Source organism: Bombus vancouverensis, chromosome 12 (genome assembly GCF_051014615.1).
Source record: "Bombus vancouverensis nearcticus chromosome 12, iyBomVanc1_principal, whole genome shotgun sequence".
NCBI classification, from domain to species: Eukaryota; Metazoa; Arthropoda; class Insecta; order Hymenoptera; family Apidae; genus Bombus; species Bombus vancouverensis.
In genome coordinates, this window is record NC_134922.1 from 9,636,602 (window position 1) to 9,660,706 (window position 24,105).

The 24,105-nt window shown below is 38.7% G+C and overlaps 2 protein-coding genes across 6 annotated transcripts in view; both read right to left on the reverse strand.

Moving 5' to 3' along the window:
• The window catches only part of ClC-a (chloride channel protein 2), a 33,649-nt gene extending 12,120 nt beyond the window's left edge, over positions 1-21,529 (reverse strand). The window contains exons 1-2 of one of the 4 annotated variants that reach the window (XM_033331554.2): positions 2,676-3,464; positions 2,408-2,495 (exon numbers count right to left, since the gene is read on the reverse strand). In XM_033331554.2, the coding sequence (XP_033187445.1) occupies positions 2,408-2,495; positions 2,676-2,824 (237 nt within the window). In that variant the 5' untranslated portion in view covers positions 2,825-3,464. Of the gene's footprint in view, positions 1-2,407; positions 2,496-2,675; positions 3,465-9,592; positions 9,724-20,196 lie in introns of those variants that run through there. The other 3 variants (XM_033331556.2, XM_076623279.1, XM_033331555.2) reach the window with 3 other exon arrangements.
• LOC117155513 (putative oxidoreductase YjmC) lies at positions 8,077-16,114 on the reverse strand. Of its 2 annotated transcripts, none has more exons than XM_076623285.1 (3): positions 11,972-16,114; positions 9,593-10,469; positions 8,077-8,130 (listed from the first exon to the last, which is right to left on the reverse strand). In XM_076623285.1, the coding sequence occupies exons 1-2, from the start codon at positions 12,311-12,313 to the stop codon at positions 9,621-9,623; spliced, it is 1,191 nt and encodes a 396-aa protein (XP_076479400.1). In that variant the 5' UTR covers positions 12,314-16,114; the 3' UTR covers positions 8,077-8,130; positions 9,593-9,620. The 2 variants fall into 2 exon arrangements, with proteins under 2 accessions (XP_076479400.1, XP_033187462.2); XM_033331571.2 differs by lacking the exon at positions 8,077-8,130 and adding an exon at positions 9,152-9,514.
• Positions 21,530-24,105: the final 2,576 nt, after the last annotated feature.

The window sequence follows — 24,105 nt, forward strand, 5'->3', positions numbered from 1 at the left end:
AGGCATTGCTTAGAAAGACGTCGTTGCAATGGTCGGCGTACCCTTTTCCGTTTGTAGGATATCACCTGATTGAGACGCGCTTACGCAAAATCATCAGGATTTCACGCAAATTATTGAACGCGAGAGAATCAGAAATGAATGTAACTATAGCGATTCAACAACATTAACCGTGATTGATAAAAGACTGAAGTTTTTTTAGAGACTACTAGTTGCAAGTTGTGTAAAAGGGAATTGAGTCTTTCAATTCTTACAAGAGTATTCTTCTTTGAATTGGCAATTATATAATGTGTCGATGAAAATCGATGCACCAATTGAACATGCACGTCAATACACGATTCTCGTATCGAACATAATAACGATCCGGAGCAAACGCGCAAAAGAATAAAAATGAACAATGAGTGATTTAATGATTTTCAAGATTCGCTTCGTGTCTTCGAAGAATAAAGAAAAAGAATAACAATATACTAATCTCGACGATTAGCTACGAACTCTAAAAACTATCGAGAAAATTCTAAACATTAACATCCTCGCGTCTTTGGAATTCTAATTTCTAACTCCACTAAATGCGTATTTCGCAGTGGATTGTTACATATTTCAAAAGAATTGGGAAAGATGCACAATGGGCAAATTGCTAATCTTGACGATCTTCTATAATATTTAAAATGCCGAAAGACGGAACTCCGAGCTTCAATATCCTCCAATTTAAAACATCGATAAACCCATGTCACGCAATGAATTTTTATGTAAGTATCCCCCCCCCTCCTCAAAATCGAAAAAGATTTTTCTTTTTTGAATTTTGATGATTTTCTATAATCTCCAAAGCGTCCGGAGAAGAAGCTCCGAGTGTTGGTATCCTCGCGTCTTCGCACATCTAATTTCGTGGAGATGCACGCGATGGACTTGCGGGTGATGGTAGCAGTCCCATGATGCAGATTTCGTGTCAAGGTCAGACCGCGTGCACGCACCACCGACTCCCGCGAATCTGACATTTTATTGACATTTGTGAAACCTGTTTCAGGCTGTGCGGTAAATTTGTCAGAGATTTGTCACGTGAGACGACGGTGTACCGCATGAGTGAAGCTTTTGGGCAAGGAACTGTCTGGTAGGGATGGTACGTTTGGCAGGGAAAAAGAGACCGTGGTTCGTGGTAGCATCGACGGATGTCGCACGGCGGAGCTGACAGGGATCGTGACCCGTTATTGCAAACTGCTCTCACGAAACGTTTATTTAAAATGTAGTCTCTCGCCCACTTGGCAACCGTTCAAAGGTCGCGCTACCGTCCACGCCAGCGTAAGAATTCAAGAAAAAAAAAATCTTAAAGCGATCGCAAAGATATATTGTATCGCTGAAAACGGGTATTTGCTTCCATAACCCATTTGTGCTTTGATGTAGAATATTTACGCAGGTTCATATTTTTCTGAACATAATCAAAGGAATGGTGAACTCGAACAGAGATTTGTTTCGCCTATTGTATTTATATTCTTGCATGCATCGGATATATGTGCACTTTGCAACATTAAATTTTCCATCAATACGTAAACATCGCCAGTCTACTCGCGAGCATTCGAACGATAAATGTCTTACATTTAATTTCAATTTCGTTGCATAATAAGAGCGTCTCTCGCCACTAATGGACAATATTTTTGTTATACCGATGACTAATTGCAATCGTATCTATCTCAAATTTAAATTTTCCAAGCGATATCAATTAACTTTTGAAATCGTTCGAATAATTACGCGCGGTGGTATATGTACATTCGTATTAACGTTTCATATTTCTGAAGAGTCTTTACGAGTACTATCTTAAATAGAAAAATATAATTACGAAACTTCAAGAAACGTGAATGGCAAGCGTGGAGAATTATGGAGACGATTACAAACAGTGTCGGTAAAATAAAACAATCGAACGGTTGTGTGGTGAGCACATCGCGCATTTGCAGGCAATTCGAGATATTGGCAGGCGCCTAAATCGTCTGGGATTCGTCTGCTAGCAACGAACACGGTTTAATTATAAATCTGTCCGGCACTGGTTCAATGGCATCGCGTTCCACGCGACATTCCTGCCAAATTCTTATTTCAGATTCGATGGAATTTCTTTTTTAACGATGCGAAGCAGTCAAAGACAGCGTACCATTATGGGAAAAGCGTGACGCGCCAGCGAAAGCTGCGAAGAACCACGAATGTTTAAACAACATCGACGTATAGAAGTAGTACGTATTTTGTACAGGAAAACTGTACAGTATCGAATGAAGAATGCGATTCATGCAATGTGATCGACGAACTTAAATCGACAAGGAAGAGTTTTATTAATGCTCCTACACGCGAAGTACATTGTCTCTCTTCTCTACGCATGCATAAGTAACATCTCCACGATGCATTAAACGAATCAGTCAGGGAGATCGCTTACAATCGTATTAATGTAATCGAAGGGATCGAAATCCTGCTGCTCCTCGTCCGCATTTGGCGGAGGACACGGATAAAAAGCTTGCGAGGGTCTGACAAAAAGAAAATAAAATATTCCAAATTAGAGAACACGAAAGAAGAAGGGACCCCATAACGAGGAGAGGTAGGCGAATTATATCTGAAATCTGCTCGAACTCTACGTGTATACGTGGATTTTCAATGTCCGTGCAATTTCACGAGAACAGTCGAAGGAAAGATAAACGGCTGGATACCTGTGCGGCCTGTTTCGGCGATTTTCTCGTAATTTCGCCATCAGCCTGGTAAATTCCTCCCATTCTTTGTCCACTTCCTCTTCGCTACCGTCTGGATGATAATGAAGGGTCTCCTCCCGGAGCTCCTTCTTCGTTGCCTGATTCGCCATCGTTTATACGTTCCTTCGGAACTCGACGACTAATCTGACCGAGAAAGAGGTTACAATTGTCTTTTGTCGCGAGTCGATAATGGTATCGGTCGCAATAAATTTCCTGTCACTCAGAGCGCTGCTCCGAGCTTGAAATTCCTCGAGCCAGAGGGATTACGTAATCGCGCGGAAACCGTGAAAATCATTCTCGAGAATGACAGATATGATCCACGGAATTTATCGAAATGACGAACAGGAAAGTCGGAAAGCTTTCGAGAGAACTATGGACCGATAGGTAACCGAGAATATTCACGCCGAGGAATCATCGTAGCCTGGTCGTGGGTATACATCGGAGTCGAGACACGGAGAAAATGTAGATTCGTCAGCTTTCCGTGTACACGCTCGATCGCATCTGTCGTCCATAGAGGATTCTTCGTTCTGTTAGTGAAGTTGTTTCGCGCGTGCAGAATGCAAAATTGAGTGGAAAGGGCAGAACCGTTTTCCTCCAAGGAGCGACTTTCTCGAATCGTCTCCAGAGAGTCCGTGTGACACTGACACTGACACTACGCGGGCGGAAGCAAAAATTGGCAAAAAGAAGCGTTTAAAGCAATTGAATCCGTAGGCCGAACCGTCGCACACGAAGCCAATGAGTCACACTGACAATGAGAAGAGAGAACCAGCGTGCGGGCCTCAGATGGGAGGGCCTAAGCTGGTCCAATTTACTGACTCATTAGCCTCGCTCGGACTGTTGTCGACGTCGTCGTCGCGCTACGCTCGCGATTTTCCCCCGCGATATATCGGCGCTGTCTATTGTCGCGGACACCTCTGCGGCATCGCAGCGGGGACACTCGCGATCGCCATTTTTCTTCCACGCCTCGAAACAAATCTTTACGCAAGAATTTCATTCGACTGGAAACTAGTCGACTACTTGTAAAACTTTCCAACGTGTCCATTGACATATCGAATATCGTCATATTTTTATACTTTCACAAAAGATGTATCGTTTTAGGAAATAAAAGATGAAAGATTCGAGGTACAGGTATGTGGCTTGATTGCAAAGTATTGATTTTTGCACGTTTCACAAAAGTTTGGAATTTCAATAAGAGCGAAGATTTAGGTCATCGAAGCACTGACACGACGATTAAGGCGTTTTTCGTATCAAAGAGAGAAAGAGAGAAAGGAGGGGAGAGAGAGAGAAAGAGAGAGAGGAGAAAGAGAAACGAAAGCTTCGAAGTCTTATCGGTTGTATTTCTAGTGGCGACTGTACGGTGGCCATACACGGCAATTGGCCACTTCCCTCGACGAGGGCTCGTAGGAAGCTGCCTTCAAAGTCACCAGTTATCATTGATCAAAATTACCGCGTAATTTGATGAATGACTGTCTTATCCTATGCCGGCACCAAGCTCCGATCGATGACTCTCTCTCTTCTGCTTTATACAGCCTGTTTTCGGTTCTATGCACCACTTTCACGATATTTATTTTTATTTAAAAGACAAGCTATTTTCACTCGCTGATCGTTAAGAAACCTTTCGTTTGTATTATTCTACATCAATATTAAAGTTAAAATTGAGAAGGCAATCTTCGTAGATTTGAATGAAATGAACACGTACCTTTCGCTACGAAAGTCGAGCGTTCACCAGACGAGATTTTCGATGGATACAGATGGACGATGAACGGAGTACCGTGGCAAATTGTTCGTATTTATCGCTCGGGCTACGTTACTTGCTTATGAGCACATCGAGCCGTAAATTCGCGTGTTTATCCCGAAAAGCAAAGAGATAGCAGATAATGGACCGGAAAGGATTGCCGACTCGGTAAATTTGTCTAGACGAAGGAGTGCGTCAACACCAGAGTAGCAATTATTGAACTTCGAGTGAAACAGAAGATTTACTATTTGATATTCACCGACCGGTAAACATTATCTACTATTAACTGAATGATCAACTACCTCACCCTTTATCAAATGGTATCTGGCCACAAGAGTATCCAGAATTATCTGAACGAAAGTAAAACGTAAAAATGTACGCGTACCTTAATTTTTCTTCGTATCGCGCCAAAATAGGCTGTTTGCGTTTCGTTTTATGAGCTCGATTCGCGGATTTTACGAATTCTCGAGAATAAGAAGCAGCGAATCTCGGTATCTTATTTTTAGAAATGAAGAATAACAGGACAACAGCTGCGCCAAGCGCAGTGTAGTTTCAATATTCCATCGAAGGAAGATGAATTATCACATTACTGTCAAATCAAACGTGAATCACGTAAGACTTTCGTAAAAAATGCGGTGCTAAAGTATTAATGAAACATCGAGCAACAGGCAATCGTACGGATAAACTTTCCAATCTAGAACATTCGGTTCTTGATTTATTATAGGATAAAGGCATCTATCGATGTCCTTTGTTATTGCAAAATTATCACATAGAGAAATTTTAGAGGATTCAGTGACGCAGGTGATAATTAATTCTATTCGTAAATGAATATAAGGAATTTGAAACTTCGTTATGAAAGAAATTAGAGTCCTCGTTCATCGTAATATCTATTTAACAAAAAAAAATCAATGGAGGTTAAAATATCTTCTTTTCGTAGCATTGTTATTTATACAACAATGGGAACTAGTTTGAAAAAGCGATAAATTAATGTAATCTGTTCTAAACAATAACCATCTGAACGTCTATAAATAAAAATGTATGCATAATGTATGTGTAATTACTGAGGATGAATAATGAACGAAGTCATTTAGGAAACCACTTATACCAAGTAGCATGAATTCTTTTTAACAATGTAATATTCTTAATGCACTTCTTTACCTTGTACAATGTACATAAATGATTTAACATATTAATAACTTAGCATATTTGTTGTTCACGGCAGCTTTGTGCGAACAAATAAACAAAATATATATAAATAAACAGAAAACGTGAATAAACAATAAGCAGAAAATGTCTGGATTTTAACTTTGTTACAAGCAGAAATGAACTTCAATGGAACGCGTTAATAGTTCGGTTACTTGTAAAGCAACCATTTTGATCCTACAAAGAACAAACGTAGTTCATTAAGTCACGAGCCACAACCGCTCGTAATTTTCTCAAGACATTTTTATACCTCTCCGTGAAAATTATTTCCCTGCTTTGCGTAATTCCGTCTCCGTTTTGTTCCTCTATGGACCGGTGGCTATTGTCCGATTTTTCGTTAGTATGAAAGGAACGTTCCGTTCTTACGAAATTCATTGTCGGAATAATTAGATAATTCGCCCATTAGGAAACCTCGTGGCCTTTGGAACATAGAAATTGGCTTAATACCATGTATTTAACACTAAGTTTGAACGATGTTATGTGTAATGCTAGAAAAACGGAAAAAAAGAAACAGATATATGCTTTAAATCACTAGAAATAATACAGTTTCTTTATTATTCTTCTAAAGAGAATAATCTGCCATAATTTAAACACGTATTTTTCTTTTTGAAAATCGAAGTTCGCGAATAATTGTAACATTCTTCTTATCAAGTATCAAGTTACTAAAGAATGATCGATTATAATTTAGACGAGATAAAAAACCACTTATTCCGTTTCAATGTCAAAAATAATTATGCTTATTAAAATAAATAGCCTTCATTGATTTTTTAACATAACACGTGCAATTTTTCCAATAAAAATATCGAAAATTCAAGGTTCGCGGTAGATTCGCAGAAGATTAGTCCATCGGGTCAGGAGAGGTCTTGACAACTGTCACCACGGATGTCCCATGGGTTCACGACCCCATGCCGGCATATTAGAGCACTGAATTAGTTAATGCCAGTCACATGGCCGAGCAACGAGAATTACCTTCTCGTGATGCTTCAACAGTGCATACGATTGCATTTTGGACAAGATCGTTTGTCCAATCATCGTCCCTTCCTTCCTGTTTAGCTGGCCCTTGTTTGACGAATCATACTTGTTTACATAGTCAATCCCTTGCGATAATCTTTAACTCGGAGGATTTTCAACGTCATTTGCTTCACGAACGCCAATGATCAGGTTTTTAAAAAGAAGAAGAGAAATCGAACGCAATGATTTTCTCGACTTTAGAAAATAAGTTCCAGGACAGAATGCATATACGTTTATGCGGGTAGCATGATCGAACATAGGTAACACCGCTTAATCTAATAGGATAAGTCTATTTAACAATTCCTTGGACAGTGAGAAAGATTAAACAGCCAGCCTGGTAATGTATTTCTATTTGCCGAGAAAAAAGGTATCGCCGGCATATGACTCACCTATACCAGATTTATGACTTTTATCTCGTATTTTCTCCTACTTGTATAATCATACCTCGTGAGCGATGTTTTTTCACACGATTATTGACGTCCAAGGAAAAAAAACCCTTCGTGCATTCGCAAGCGTTATCGTGAAAAATGAATAAGATAACTCGAACACGCTTTTGCGGCCTGCTTGATAACGGTAGCAATAAACAAAGCGTGTCGATAACTTTTGAACCCTTTCTACGTTCAACTGTCGCGTCTTCAGCGTGCAAAACACGTTCCATTTCTTTTCATTATTATCGATGCCAAAGAATAAACCGCTCCCTCGGGCCACGCTAATCTCGGTTTAATGATCTTTCTCCCTCTTCGATTTGACAATGATCTTGATCCAAGGTACGCGTGGGGATAGCAAAATATGTACATAGAAAGTGCACTTTACGAACGCGCGCAATGATGAAATTTCTATTCGACATTTCTATGCGAAACCTGAACGTGACGCGCATAAATGATCAATTGACAGGATGGAATACAAATTTCCACGATTATCTCTGGTTAAGGAAATTTTGTCTGTCCGACCGAAGGAATCATTGAAATCAATTCAGTTCATTGTAAAATTACGAAAGTAACTGCGAATGAAAATAAGATGCTTATCTTATAACGAAAAGAGAAAGTATACGTATTATCTAAAAAATGATAGATCAAATGATACGCTTTTCATCAGCGATAATCAGGCCACTGAGACTTCTGTAAAACTTATCGCTGACAAATGAATTACACTCGTACGTTCCTCTTTTTAATAACAAACCGATGATAACATGGAATCGGAACAGACTCACAGTCTGCGAGTCTTCCCGATAACCCTGTTTGCTCCATCGAGAAACAGAGAGAATCGTTGATCGACCATTTACGAGTTCTTATTTTTTAATGACGAATAATTACCGCGTTGGAAAAATTGTCAGTCAAATTAGTCCGAGTTGTCTAGAAGAAAAATAAAACGTGTAAATGGCGTTAAACCAATAAGCAGATATTACATAGAAACTTGAAGTTAATTAAATTTCCTTTATTCAGATTGGTCAAGTGACAAAGTGGATACCTGATGGAAAATAAGAGGAAAAGAAGTGAAATGTAAATCGTAATCGTAAACATAGTTACAAATAAAATTGACTTAAATTAGACAATTTACATTAGATTGCCTACATCGTTGAGAGGGCCTCAACTTCGTTTTGGAGCTTGAAAACGCATATTTCAAATGAAGTAAAATAGCAGATTTCTATTAATAAAGCGTGCTCAGAGTACGTACTCAAAGTGAAGTGAATCAATCGACAACGACAAGCGTATAAACTTGAAAAACTATCATCATTGGTAAGTAAGTTTTATGTTCAACTCAAGTTGCTCGAACCAGGTAGCTGCGCTAATCTGAGCGAAGCGTTAATCGTAAACGCCTTGAGTATCCGTGTCAGCTACATCGATCAGATCAAACTTAATTATCTCTGATAAAAAATAACAAAGTTAATCTTGGTGGTATCAGGTCCGTCCTTGCGAAATAATTACACAGCCAAGTGTCACTAGTCACGAGACTTTACAACTGTGTAATAACAAATGCTCGCTAAAACTGCGATAGAAGATCGAATTTCTATGATCGCGCTTCTACGACTACGCAAATGCACGTGATTCTCAGATTTCTTACTCTTCGCGCCATCATTATCAGATCTCGACGATGCAAATAATCTTACGATTCTCCGAGCATCGATCGATCGTTTCTATCTTTTCTGTCCTGATTATGCAAATGCCTCATTTGTCGTGCACCGGTGAATCGATGTCGATAATCGCGCATTTCGATCAGTAATGAGTACAATCGAGATCCCGCGAACAAGTCCAAGGCCGTCATTATCATCATCGACCAACGATCAGACCGCAATGACGGTTATGTCATCGCGGGCATCGTTTCCATCAAATCGACGAAACGGACACGCAAGCTCATCTCGTGTAAACATTGTACGAAAAAGAACGTGTTATTAGCCGGTGCTTCGACCCGTTGCACCGATATTAGGGCGATGAATAATTACGTTGCGGAGATATAGCGTAGGTAAACAGCTAGTAAACAGACAACTAAAAACATCGATGATCGTGTATATTCGTGTAGCTTCTTTTATAAGTATAAAAGCCGTGTTTACAATATCGTATAAAATATGAGGAATTGCATTTCCTTAAGCTTTGTATATTACATGCGTATGTTAGATAAATTTGAGTAGATTGCTGTTAGAACATTCATAGATCTTGCGTGGAAAAGCATCATTGAAGAGTATTTTGTTGGTTAGAGACTTTTTTCCAAACGTAGAGTGTACACAATATAATAATGTGTAGTAAACATATTAATGCATTGTATGATATGTACTATAGATCGCAGTCGCAATGTAATTATCAGATCTATTGCTAATATCAATATACACATAGCAACAACAATACGAAATAATGATCTAAAAGTTAATAGATATAAATACAATAAAAAGGTTCAATCTCAATGAGTAATTTCTTAAGAACCATCAGATACCTACCAGGTACTAAACAAAACTAATTTCTTGATTAACCATTCTTGGGAATGAGTTTCAGAGGCTCGACTCCCATAACTTTCGCGAATTCTTTACACGCCTGTATCTGATTGGGATGATACGTAATACCACCCTCTTTATCCACGCGTTCCATGGCTGCCCTCTCCAGGTCTCCAGGTATCAAAACAGGTTTGTCTTCGGCGGGAGCCAAATTTCTCAACTGTTTCAACAACTGACCTAATCTCTCCTTCGATCCACAACCAAAAGCTTCCGGATTTATGGCCATGAAACACTGCCCAAGATTAGCAATTTTTTCTTTGGTCTTCCACTGTCTGATATTAGGACCAAACTCGCTTCCAGACAGAATTCCGCAAAGTACCTCGACCATCAAAGCTAGTCCATAGCCTTTGTAGCCGCTAGTGTGTTCCTCTCCGCCAACAGGTAATAAAAGAGAAGTTTTGTACGCTTCTTCGGCGTTTGTGGTAACCTTCCCATCGGACCCAAGCGCCCAGCCCGAGGGAATGGCTTCGTTCTTCCTGATAGCTAGCTCGATTTTGCCCAGAGCAACGGCTGTCGTGGCCATATCCAACACGAACTCATCGTTGTTCGACGCTCCCATTCCCAAAGATATCGGATTCGTGCCTAAACCCGCACACTTGCTACGGGTCGGTGCCATCAGAGGACTCGTATTGGTGCAGGAGAAGCCCACGAGACCTTGGTCGATCGCCATTTTCGTGTAGTAACCACAGATGCCATAATGATTCGACCCACAAGTCGACACCATCCCGATACCGAACTTCTTCGCCTTCTTTATGACCAGTTCCATGCAAAATTTACCGATCACCTGGCCCAAACCGTTGTTCCCGTTGACCAACGCTATCGCCTGGAAATAGTTCCATCGAACTTTGCGGTGAAGTCACATCTTGGTTTCTTAAATGAAACAGCGCGAGATTTTGAAATAAGAACGCGAAGCAAGCGCCGGTTTACTCGACGTCGTTTCAATGGATTTCGACACTCTCAAAGACCAAAGTGATCGATCTTACTTTTCAATTTCTCTATTGGGTTGACAACTAAGTGATTGCGGATTTTGTCATTGGGTGGTGATGACAGAATCCGCAATCACTTAGTTGCCAACCCAATATTTTTATTAGGTAGATGATATAATTAATGTTCGATACTCGGTCAGCAAACAAGTAATTTACTTCCATAAATTTATTTACCACGAGAAACTGGCATGAGTAACAAAATGTATTTAAAAAATATTTGTAATATCATTTTTCCTTCAATTTATAAAATCGAACAGTGTAGTTTCTAAGAAGTTCGTTTATAGAGTCTAAGAATGTTGTCGAGGTGAAAAGATCTCGTATCTATTCAAATGGAATTAAGGAATTCTAATACCCACGAGATAAGAGTACGTAAGGAGTTATCTGCTTTGTTTTCTAACGAGATCTTTATTGTAATAGGATAGAGTTTGGTTCTGTGTCGTGTGTTCGCTGAAGTTGTTTGCTTAGAAGGCTTTAAGCAATGGTGTGCAAATCGGAAATTACATTTTTAATTATCGTCAGCAGCAACGTGTACACATATGTTCGTAACGTTGCATAAAATGCTCTCTGTCATATTTTTACACGGGAAATGTAAAGTTTCCACTGGTAACGACTGACAAGTAAACCGGTAAAAGCCGGATTTTCAATCATACGTGCGTTTGGTATCGTAAATTTGAGTATTTCCAGCAGCGAGACTATGCTTTGGCTATGCGAAGATTCTTCAATTATAATCGTATACATTTATTTTTGCTTTTAAAGAGAAATGACGTAATTGAAACCGCCGAGAGGACGCAAGATGAATTGAATAAATCATTTCCAGGTATTGTTAACACATGAATGACAACCGTGTATAATAATAATAATTCCTCGAAATTATCCAGTCTCCGCATCTTCGTTAGAATTTTAATGATGCGTAATGGAACGTATCCGTGCACTGTAATCTCACTGACGTACGTTCACCTCGTGACAACTGTGTATCCAGTTGATTAAACGAACAATTAAACCGCGTCACGTTTAATCTCAGTGAATCTTAAGACTAATCACGATGTAAAAGAACCAAGGTGTGGGAGTTCCGACGCTGTTTTCGCAGCTTCGATTATCACGCTTAACGTTGCCATACTTGACATCTTCGCATCTAACATTGAGGCTTTCGAAAGAGAGACGCAACTGGAAAACATTCTTTTGCGATGTTTCCGACGTGGATCTCGTCCGCTAGTTTCAAACGCGTGGTAGACGCGGCAGTGTTAAGTATAACACTGCACAGTGTAACAATGTTAAGTGTGAAACCAAGGTATATCAACCGCGATATCGTCTCGTCGCTGGAAAGTAGATTTCGCCGTACCTGAAAATCCGTAAGGATCTCTGGCTTCGCAGTAGGATTGGTCATTCCGTCCTTAATATCCTGCACGTACATTTGCATTCTGTTCATTCCATGGCTAAAATGGCCACGGTAATCGGCGACCATCAAATGATGGCCAACGATACAACCATCCTCGAGCGATGTTCCAGCCTTGCACATGCACTCAGATACGAATCTAACCACCTCCTCTTTAGGGACCACCATGGGTACGTCACATTGACTGGAGGCTAACCTTGCCCACATCCAACCAGATTTCATCGAAGTTCTCAACAACTTTAACGTATTCCACGAAACACTCAGAAGGCTTCTGTTCATGTTCGACATTATTTTTTTCCGTTGAGCGACTTATCAATCGCGACGAACCAATTGAATCAAGCCTTGTCTATCTTTTTTATTAGCAATCCTACTGTGACGTTGATTTTAAGAATATATACAAAGCCACATACGTAAATCAAACGATAAACCGCGAAAATATCATCGAGCTAGGTTATCGGTTCTTTTTTTAAATTTCTTGCTTAATCTTAAAACCTCGTTATTACGAGCAACTTAAAGTTCTTTTAGACAGGATTCAGTTTTAATAATATCCTTTTGTACTCTTCGTAAATTGAATTTAATTCGATGTATTCTTTTACAAATTGTTCTATCTTCTTCTTCTTCTCTAGCTGTGCAGAGTTTAAATTTACCGCTTCCCAAACTTTTCATCTAATCTACTCCTTACCTCCACGTTTTGTTACATAAGTGTTAACTTATATCAAGGATTCTTCGAGTGTTTGCGATCGATGTACTTGCTGATCCACGGGAAAGATCTTCTCTAGAGCGTTCGAACTTGACGAGACAAGTTTTTTAACTATCGATCGTGCACGTGTGCAACTTTATGATCTATGGATCACACGGCAACCTTCACGAATCGATGTTATACGTTGTACTACCTTTCCAACTTTGTTCCTTGCGTCACGTGTAGTTACCTATTGGCTAGACTGACTGACGTCGGGAAGCGGGAACATTTAAATTACAAGAAAACGCCGCTTTATATAAAATTTCTTGCAGTTTCCTTTCAGTTGAATTCACAACTTACAGAATATTTTTATAATGTTTCTGCGTCACGAAATATCGATTGATATTCTCGAGAATTGTATCAGTGTGGTTTCTGAACGCGATGAATACAATTTTATTATTTTCTTAACCTCTACTTTTTCCTTGTAAACTATGCCTGTAGAAATATTTCACTCGAAGCGTCGACTTTAATCCTTTAGAAACCATGATTGCAAATTTACATGGTAACGTAACGTTGTGTATTTTATAAAAGAATACTCTATGCATATTTGATCCACTTACTGCCTATTTCATTCTACACGCTATTTCTAGGTTAAAGAAAAGGATGACGTATGTCTATTTTTGCATCGATAAAACTAGCTCTATCTACGATAACGTAACCACATACTACAAAGCACCTAACTTTATGAAAAAATATTTCAATCCTGCAAGCTATTGTACTATGCAATATCTATTCAAATATTTTCTTTTCGAACGAAGACCTTCCCTTCGTTATTCTAATCCTCCATCTCTGAATCAGATAAATCTTTAAACATCGTTATCTTTATTCCAAATTAAGACTTATACCTTACACAAACCACAGTAAACACTCTATGTACTTAATATTCGGACAATAATTATTAGATTTGGAAGATTAATTTTAATGCGAATTAATATTTTTGAGAATACAATTAAAAAATTGCTTTATCTATCAAGCATTATACAAAGCACTATACTTTGTATATTTCACATATATATATGTATCTTCATAATATGTGCGGTCTGTGCAATTTTGCACTTTCAAATGTCCCATAAATGCACGGAAATCCACAATCTAACAACTATAATCTATATCTCCATTGAGCTCCAAACAAACATCGTTCCAATTACTGCAATCTGTTCAGCGATGGAAAGGCTCTCGTTCCAAAAACGATTGCAGCTTATCGTTCATTCCTATCAATCCGGTCCAATCAATGGCACGTTACACAAAGCCTGTTATCAGCCGCTTAAAAATCAATTACCAATTTTGCTTGAGACATCCGACGCAGTTAACAGGACAAACGTTGAGGCAAGGATCGCGAGGCACATGCAACGGGGTCGTAAAGCGAGTAATTTCACAGATGCGCGCCTAGCAGCGCGAATAAAATGCACGTGACTCGTATACGGTGTGTAGACAGGTTGCAAGGCAAACCGGCTGATCCGGCCGCAGAAAAATCGATAATCGACCCTGCGTTTCCGCGTGCATTCTGCGCGCTGCGTAAAACTTATGCAATTCCAGCGTCGAATATTCGGCGCCATCCTACAGATTCGAGCGATGTTCGCGTAATTTGACGATACTTGTATCAACGATACGCAATTTCTTTTGTCGAGGCATTCCACGATAGGAATAAGCGGATGACGAAGAAAGAAAAAGGAGCCAAATGATCGCGTACTACGAGAAGACAACGCCGCGGTGTTGTGCGACGTCCGCTAGCTGTCGTTTCGCTTCGCTTCCTGAAAAACCAGTCCTTTATAGAGAAAACTGACGATTCGCGAAAAATTGCAATTGCACATTGGTATTTCGAAACGAGCTTTCGAAATCTTTAAGAATAAAAAAGTAAAGTGGCACAAGTGGTAAAATTTCGAACTTCCTGTCTTACGATATTGAGCTAAATTTCTATTTGAATGTTTCATAATTGTACGAGAAGAAGAGACGGTTCGTGACTAATTGCACTCTTTGCGTTTTGGAATGTTACTGGAATTTTTAACAGTGGAGGGGGAAATGCGTATATGATCGAAGGGACTCGGAAGAAGTGGTTCAAGTGGCAGAACATGAATCGTTAGAAATAAGAATTATGTTCAAGCCGAATCCTTATTCTAATCTAAAGTTTCGTCTGAATTGGTAAAATTGGAAATCAAGTTACGTAGTAAAGTAAGTAGTGTCTCGATGATCTGCGGTGATCGTATTATTCACAGTATTTTGAAAGCTAATATGTAATTAGATTTAACGAGTGTAATAAATAAATCATATAAAACAGAGAGAAAACAGAGAGAAAACAATTCATAAGACACTGAGTTAATTTGTGAAAACTATGAATAAAAATACAATCTGTATGCTTTCAAACATTAAAAATACCGTACTATACACGGTCATATATTCATTTTATAAATTCATAATTCAAATCATAAAAGCGTAACAAAATCTCCTAGGTAAATACAGACGTTTATTTATTAATTTTTAAAAAAAGATTCTTAACTGAACTCCACCTTTGATGAACTCAAAATTGTGAGACGATGCTGACCATTGTAAATGTTCGATAAATTCATAATTTGAACTACAAAGAATTTCGAACGGCATCAGATGGAAAAAATGAAATAGAAAAATACATATCCAATAGTTTGCAGCCGTAAGTTCATCAAAAACTGTCACATATCACCTGCGCATCATTATAGTCAACTGTCAATATTTGCGTTCCAGTTATGCGAGTTTATGTATATGCGAGGTCGTTATATGCAAACTTATGTATATAGCATGTACACGAACTGATATACGTAACAACAAATTAGCTATATTGCTTGCAAATTAGGTTGCTAGAATAGGACAAAAATTGTTTCGATAATTTTCTATTCAACTCGAAGTTACAATGTATGAAAAAATATCAGAGATTGCCTAATACGACACACTGAATTGCGTCTAACGAATTGGTCAAGAACGAAATAACAATAAGCACAGAAATACCATGGTAGAAGTCACTGGTTTCTTCGTAGATTTTTTAGGGCCAGTTTCTATCTATGTTAAATAGCTAGACCTTCGCTTTATCGCACGAGAACCTCGATACGACGATCTCTCATCGAGAACTGTTATCGACTTCGTACATATATCTCATCAAGGACATTTTGTGATACAAACGTCGAACTAATCACTACAATAATTAGACTCGTAAATTTTCGTTCGCATAAATTCGTCGTTCAAATGCATCTTGAAACTCTGTTGGGGCCAATCAGGTGTTAAAAAGACCTTGACTTCGATCTTCCCGAATGCAATAAAATTTTATGCACTAAAAGCGTTCAACCATCAACTAATCAAAGTAGTATTTTCACGCTAATTTATTCTTACTTTTTATATTGTTTCAAGTTTTCTCAGCTCAGAAACCCATTGCCCATTCATTTGCGTCTTATCTATTTCTACGAAATTGTAAATTTTTATTGTCGATATTTCGCGGAAAAGCCAAGATTACGGGCTAGCAGATTTAAGCTTCTTTAATATCATTGTCAGGTTAATAAACCTGTACATATATTTACTTATCTTTATAGTTAGGCTGAATAGTTTCCCAGCGTAGTGGCGGTAAAACTGTGTGCAGATGTGATACTACGAAATTAGATAGAAAAATAAATAAATAACGAGCGAATACATTATTCCAAACGAAGGAGTAAAGTTAAAGAATTAAAAATTATGAATAACAAAGTTATGATATTTATACTGAAACGATCGATCATGCGCTATTTCATTACTGAAATTCTGACGCTATTTCGCAGAATTTGCAGCTCGCGTCGGAATGTTTGACGCGATAAAAGATTGATTTATTACAGATAAACGAATTAGCAGGTCGTAAAGAAGAGAGAAACAAATGTGTAATTAATACAGTTTATCTCACCTTCCAATGTAATTAGAAATCGACTAATCACCGTAATAACTTGTTTAAACTACTCGTCAATTGACAATGTAAATTCCGATTACGTACATAAATATATTCATATAATTACGCGTTAATCGAATTTATCCGAATCAGAAGCACAGAAGAAAAAAGAAGAAAGTGATATGCTTCTTGGTATTGCTCGTGTCATCATGGTACATAAGTATCTCGCCTTGTGTCAACCTTAGCAATTATCGCTGCTTATGATTATCGTAACTTAATACGAAACACTGTTCGAATAATAACTACATTGCCTAGAAATATTCAGTTCAGTTATTAATATTTTCTGCGTTACCTGCTTCCGAAAGTTCAGTAATTCTTAGGATTTACAAAAATTCTTTACGAGAGAAATCTTATTTTTATCAGAAACATCTGTTCCAGCCAAGGAATTTTTGAACGCGTAAATTACTTTGAAAAAGATCTCTATGCGAAGAACCAAAATAATATGGAAATTATTTTGATGACACAACACGCGGTTTTATTGGAAAAACGATGCTTCACGTGCATCAACCTAATATTACAAAAAATGTCGATGGTTAACGAACTAATTTACGTTCGAGTAGTCGAAATTATAACCAATATGTTGTGATTACGCTGTATTTTCCTTTCCTTTTCTTCTTTTGCTTATCGGTCAAGAATCTACCGGTAAGGTAAATCGCATAGGAATTGCATAATTCAACGTCATTTCGCGCTAACAAATCCAAGTATCGGCAATCGGAAAAAGCGCTGCTTGCGATTACATCATGCATATTCGATCGCGTTACTTAACGAGCTCGGCCGTCTAGGAAAAAAGAATACTGCGTTGTTTTTCGACGTATCGGAAAAATAGAAGGAAAAGCGGAGGAATGGCGCGGAATTTCGAGCAAAGCGTTAATCAACGTTAACACGCCAATAGCGATACACGATCGTCAGTTGACTTTGAAGAAAACAAAGAAACATACGACGATTAAACCAGTTGTCTTGAAAAAATAAATTTAAATTTCAAATTTTTATTTCATCCTGGAAATCAAGGTAGACAAATACTAAATTAAGCAAGAAACAGAGTATTTTTAATTGAACAGCGCAAAATATATAAGAGAATATTCGCGCACCGTTGAACCAGCCAGTACAAAGATTAAATTACTTAATTGATCGAGTAGTTAATTCACGATGAATGATTTACTACATCGTACCCAGCCATCAATGAACTGCAAGGTGAACGTACTCTGAATGAAATACAGAAAATGAAAGAAGAAAAAGAAAGTAACGAATGACAAAATGATCTCAAGTAGTTTAAATAATCGCTAATAACTCAAGAAAATGCAAATGGAGGATGGTAATCAATGAGTTCTAGAGAAAGATCGATTTCCGTGATGGATCGAACAAGAAACTCGCTACTATACGGCTTCAGAAGACGGAGCAGGAGAAAAAGGTACAGGCCTCCTCAACAGAAGGATGTAATTTACCGGTTTTTGTTTCTCCTGTGTGTCTGCCAATAACTGTTACGGTGAGATGACTTTTTGTCTAACCTTTCGGCGGATTGCAGTACCAGCGATCGTGAGACGGTAGTCTATTCACTCTATTTTCAACGTACATATTAAAACACCGATTCTACGAATTATCGTCATTGAAAAACAGCGACAGCATACAACAAACGAGAGTTCTATTCGCAAGAAAATAAATAGAGAACGGACGACATAAAATTTGTTAATCTATTTTTCTACTCTTTAGGAAGAATGTTAGGAGTTTATTTTCATGGTATTTAATAGGTAATAAGTAAATAATAAATAGGTAGAAATTACAACAGTGTAAAAAAGAATAAGTAGAAAATTTTCTTTCCTGCTTCAATTTTTTCAAAAGAAAACCTTACATAATGACAATCGTCCTAAGTTTTTTTCACAATTATTACTTTCGTAAATACGTACACAGCACAAACAGAGACATCGCAAAATGGTACCCATTTCTTAAAAGGTAAATAAAGAATGGAGAATACAACATTTTCTTTTCTGCTTGTATTTCTTTCGAGAAGAACCTTGCATAATGGCAATCGTCGTATGTTTCTTTTCGCAATTATTCTTTTCGTGAATAAGAAGACAAGAGAAACGGAAGAGGTCGAGAAAATGGCAAGCTGCCCCGGAATTTTGCAGAGGGTGTTTCGAAAGTGACGCGACCATTCGAGGACGCAGTATCTTCGCGCTTACTATAATACAAGGTCTAAAAATCCATGGCGAAGTTGGCAGACACGACTATTATTATATTGTTGCAAAATCAAGACTGCACGTGAGGGTGAAAAGAAGAGAAAACGTCATTAGTCAGGCGAATCACGCAGTCAAGACGAATTGACTTTAAAATCATGTGGAAATGTCGTGATTTTTCTAAGATCGAAACGTACAAGAACATAATTTATCTTAAATTCCTAAACGCTGGTTTAATATAAAACCTGGATTGAATCTTTAAAACTTTCTAGAAGTAGTTTAATGTTAAAGACTATTAGCTTATTCCGTTACTACTCGTTGAAACGGACGCCAGTCAGTTGAAACTATTTCCACTTCATCTACATACGAAATTCCGATAAGAGATATATTAGGTCACACACATTCTAGCCGATTCTTCGTTACAAAATCTACTACAATTTCAATCAACTTAATTTCAATATCTTACCAATATCAATATTGTACTTTTATTTTTTATGCACGAGATGTCCCATATCTGTTTTCGTTCGTCAGATTTCGTCTTCGTTTCTCAAAAAATACCATGCGACTCTCATAATACCGAATAGTTCGTAACTAACCAAACTCTGCTAAACGATAAACACTGTTCTACGAGTTTCTAGGAATCCCGTGGAATCGGAACAAACAGGCGAATCCCCTGATAAGAGATAGCTTAAAATTGAATGGAAGAGCATGTATAGGTTTGAGGTTTTCAGGCCGCTGACAAAAATGAATATCGGATCATGTCTGAAGCATCACGATTCACGGCGATCTATGCCATTCTATGCAAACAAGCGCTTGCCTGTGACGATTCCATAAATTAGCGAAGACCGATCGCTCAGGTGGTGATCAGCTGACAATCAGCTGAGAATGGGTCGACGAGAGAGCGTGGGCACGGTATTCAAAATGCACGCGAGAAAGTAGACGAGCACGTGGTGTCTCTCTGTCCTCGTCTCAGATACAAATCCCGCTCCCAAGCGAACTATTCGCGGCTAGCAGCGCACCGCAGCCAAGAATAAACATGAAAATAGGTTCGCAACCCTTACTTGGCGTCGCTTTCGCCTAGCCCTCGTCACTATAAATCATATAACGAAAACAATCAACCATATCTATCGTACAATTCATAGTAAATAAAGCTGGTTCGTCATTCGCGTCGAAGATTGATCTATTGCATCCAGTTTTCTCTTAAGAATGAAAAATACCTCACATTGGCCGAACGTTAAAGAAACGAACAAGTGTTAAGAATTTAAGAAACAAAATAGTACGCACTGGAGATAGTCTGAGGAGTAAAAATGACGGAAGATGAACTTACCAATGTGTTTTGATATCCCAGACCATATTCTTCGTTCGCCTCGCTGCTGGACGATGCCATGTTGGATCTTCAGTTGGTCGAAGATCGTGCACGATTCGATTTCGAAACTTAATGAGACGCGAGAGGATCGGAAAATGGATAGCTCGATAGAAGAAGTCAGGGTAAATACCAGTTAGATCGAAACTTCACTAATGGTTATTGGTCGTTTAAACCAGGCGATTCTTTCTTCCTCTTCCTCCCCTGTCTCCACGGCTTATCGTGCACGATCCCCGCTTTGGACACATTTATCGTCTTCCCTAGAACGATCTTCGAACTTCTTCAGCCAGGCATCGACCACCATTCGACTCGTTCGCGTCTCGCCAACTCGACGATACTTTCGCACATGTACACCAGTACAAAAGCACGATACCACCCGACTGTTTCGTTCGTTCCTCAATACATGTTTATAAAGTAACAGATAAGTGAGTTACACGTGGAACTACGTAAACGCCGAAGACGGAATCACGTTTCGTTATACGGACGACTATGGACAACTATCAGTTTCGTCGCAGGCGGTTTTTCTCTTCCGTTATTCGACGAGAAGTATCAGAAGAGGCTGATTTACGAGATTTCGTTGTTTATCCCGCCTCGATCGCGAACATTCCAACAATTAATCGTATCGTGTCACGAGCAACAGAAAAACAATTAGTTCCGAAAACGACGCTGTGTATCTAGGTAACGCGGTTTCAAACACGCGCACGATAGCCACTAGCCGCTCTGAGACGCGCGTCGAGACCGGGTGCCGAACTACCAAACAGAAAGAAAAACAACTAGCCCCACCACACGCTGCCACGAAAATCCTACGATATACACTGCGCCACTTTCGCGTTCTTACTCTGATTTTCGTGAGGACTTTCGCAAGGAATCTTCTCCATAAAATATTGTTCCATCCGCGATTCTCTCGTTAGTTGATTTATGAGTTAAACGATCCTTAAAATCGATCGAAAAATGGTCAAAAGATCGGACGAAGACCGTTGCAAACGTAGGAACAGCGGTTAGCGATCGAACTAATCCTTCGATAATGGCATGGCCCAACAAATTCGCGCTGAAGAAATCGTACAAGATGATTTTCTTTGAAAACTTTCACTCGTTCCACAACAGACTCATTTCCGCTATTCGTTGTTCGACGAATGGGTGTTAAGAGGTAAACGATCGAAACGGTTCTCAGTGATGGAAACGATTCAAAGGATCCCGAGGGTCGTATGACCTACGATATCGGTGACACGAGACGCGCTTCCCAAGCGACTGTCCGGTTGGACGGTCGTCAGCCGACTGATAGGTGTATGAATGAAGCGACTGGGATTTCTGCCTCGGTTTACAGGAAAAATCGGAATCCTGTCCCGTCGGTTGACACTATTCAACACGTGACTTCGACTTCGCCGTTGTCTTAAACGACCATTCGATACCTATGATTTCACCGTTTTCGTCGGCATAACGCGACAGTGATTAACACACTGGTAAAAATGATTCGAAACGATCGAATATCAGAGAATAGATACTGTTGTTAATCTGCAACGAGCTCTAAGATAATTCGACCGGCGTATCGATTCGTACGATACACTTACGCACTATCTCTTGCACGGTCTCCGGCAGATGTAATTATGTAATTCGAGTTAACTGGGATTGCCTGAGAACAGTTGACGCGCAACGGAAGCTTGTTCGTTCACGAAATATTCCCATTTACGGCACGGAATGTAACGGAAGTGTAAGGAAGGAAATTACGAGTTTGGATATCCACTCCACGAAAATTTGTGCCTGTATAGCTTCTTTGCATTGACTCAAGCTGCAAGATAACACGGTGAATAGTTAAATGACCGAGTGAAAAAGGAGAAATAACGCGCGTAGCTGACCATTTTATTCTCTTGTACCGTTAAATCCTTCAATCGCGATCACGGACATCCGACCTTGACCATCGACTTATGACGTGCTGTCTCTCCCTTCAAAGTTTTGGTATTACTTGCAGAGCCATTCGACCGAACTCTTCGTCTTTTCGTTAATTGGCCACCGACGATGCACTAATTTCATATCGCCTGACATTTTGACCGGTCGGGTCAAATGATCGAAAACATTGACTTGGATTGTAAACCGAGCGAGTCACCAAGTGCGCAGACGTATACGTTGCCTACGTATTAAACTCAGCGAGGTGTAAACATGATTAATTATCAGTTTCACTTAAAAACAGTACGCAATATGATTTGAAGAGACACAGAGCGCAAGAGCAGGAAAGTTTGTGAACTTTCTACGAGATAGAAATTGGATTTGTCTTCGGTAGAGGATGATACTAGAGAATCGAGTTTCACCGAATTCGATGGTCTTCGTGTCACTTTGGCTTCGAGAAGCATGACGGTATTCACAGGAGAACGTTAGTACATGAATATTTATGAGCGCGAACATTCTAGGTACGTAATCGCGATAGGCTTTGAAATCGGACAGTCGCATTGGCGGTGGATCGAATACCTTTTTTTATCATTTGGCATCGGTGTGCTTACACTACGACGTGGAAATCACACGTGGGATCGATGGGCGTTGATATCTGGAGGGAAGCAAGGCGAAACGGAAGCCTGAATTATATTAAGACCGATGAAAAAAAGTATAAACGTTATATTATATATTATATATCATTAATAAATGTACAATGTACAATCGAAACATTCTAACAAGATAAAATTATGAAATGTATTGTCCATTTACAGATTTACAAAAGGCCACCCATATTAATACTGTAATTATTATGATAAATTGTGCGTTTGAATATATTTAAGTCTCAAAAATATATGTATTTTATCCCTTGATCTTTCTCTTTTTGTCTGTGCTACTTTAATCGCAAATCCTTTGAACAGGACTACGAGTCGTGACTTTTCAACGATTATGTTATTTCTAAGTTTGTGTGCGCCCAGCCCTTACTCTGCTGGGATAACTTTCATTTTTGGATATAAATTAACAACCCCAAAGCATTATATCCCATTTGGTACAATGCGATCAGTTAGAAGAGGAATTGTCAGATGAGCCTGATACAGTTGAAACTATTGTAAACATTAAAAAATATTTGTTTAAACCTGTAATTCAATATTACTACTACGTTTATAAATATTACTCACCAATGATAATGATAAGAATAATCACGCAGATGATACCAATGATGATCATCATTTTAAGATTTTTCCACCAATATTTTCTTTTTAATTTTCCTGCCTGTTGCTCAAATTGGGTCGCTCCCTGTTGCAAAGCATCAGCACGATTCTCCAGTTCCGATAGCTTTTGATCTCTTTCTAATACTTTCTCCACATTTACTTTCATTATCCCCACAACCTCATCCACGGTTGCTTGTGTTTGTTGCAGCTTTTTAGTGGAAGGTGGTTGAGAATTACGAGGAACACCTGCCTCTCCATCTCTGGAATTGCCACTGCCGTCCATATCTCTGTAACCAAAGAAATCACATGAAATAAATATGAATACATACATAAAGTCAGTTTTGATCGATAGTTTAAAGCAAATTTTAATATCGGCTTTTAGTAAATTATAATAATATGCACTAACTACTGAACACACCCATAACCTCGAAATTCGCGAGATATTTGTATGAACGAAATTCATCAACTAGAATTTTGTACATGTTATAATTTTTTAATAAATACTATATAAATGTAAAACTATCGCTAAAGTAATAATAATATAATACGATATACTAAAATACGTACGTCTGTTTACTGTTATGTGATATGATTTTATTAAAAATACTGATTTGTATTACATTTTAAAATAGGAGAGAAAGTAACGAAAACTTACTTTAAGATGAAGGGTTTATAGAAAATTTAATAGAGATGTGAAATGTTTAAAAATGATGACAGCTATCACCAAATTTTGCTTCGA

Coding starts and splice junctions, on each gene's coding strand:
- LOC117155513 (XM_076623285.1), bottom strand. CDS start 12,313: ATGTCGAACATGAACAGAAGCCTTCTGAGTGTTTCGTGGAATACGTTA. Junction 10,470..11,971: donor AGATCCTTACGGATTTTCAG/GTACGGCGAAAT, acceptor AACTATTTCCAG/GCGATAGCGTTGGTCAACGG.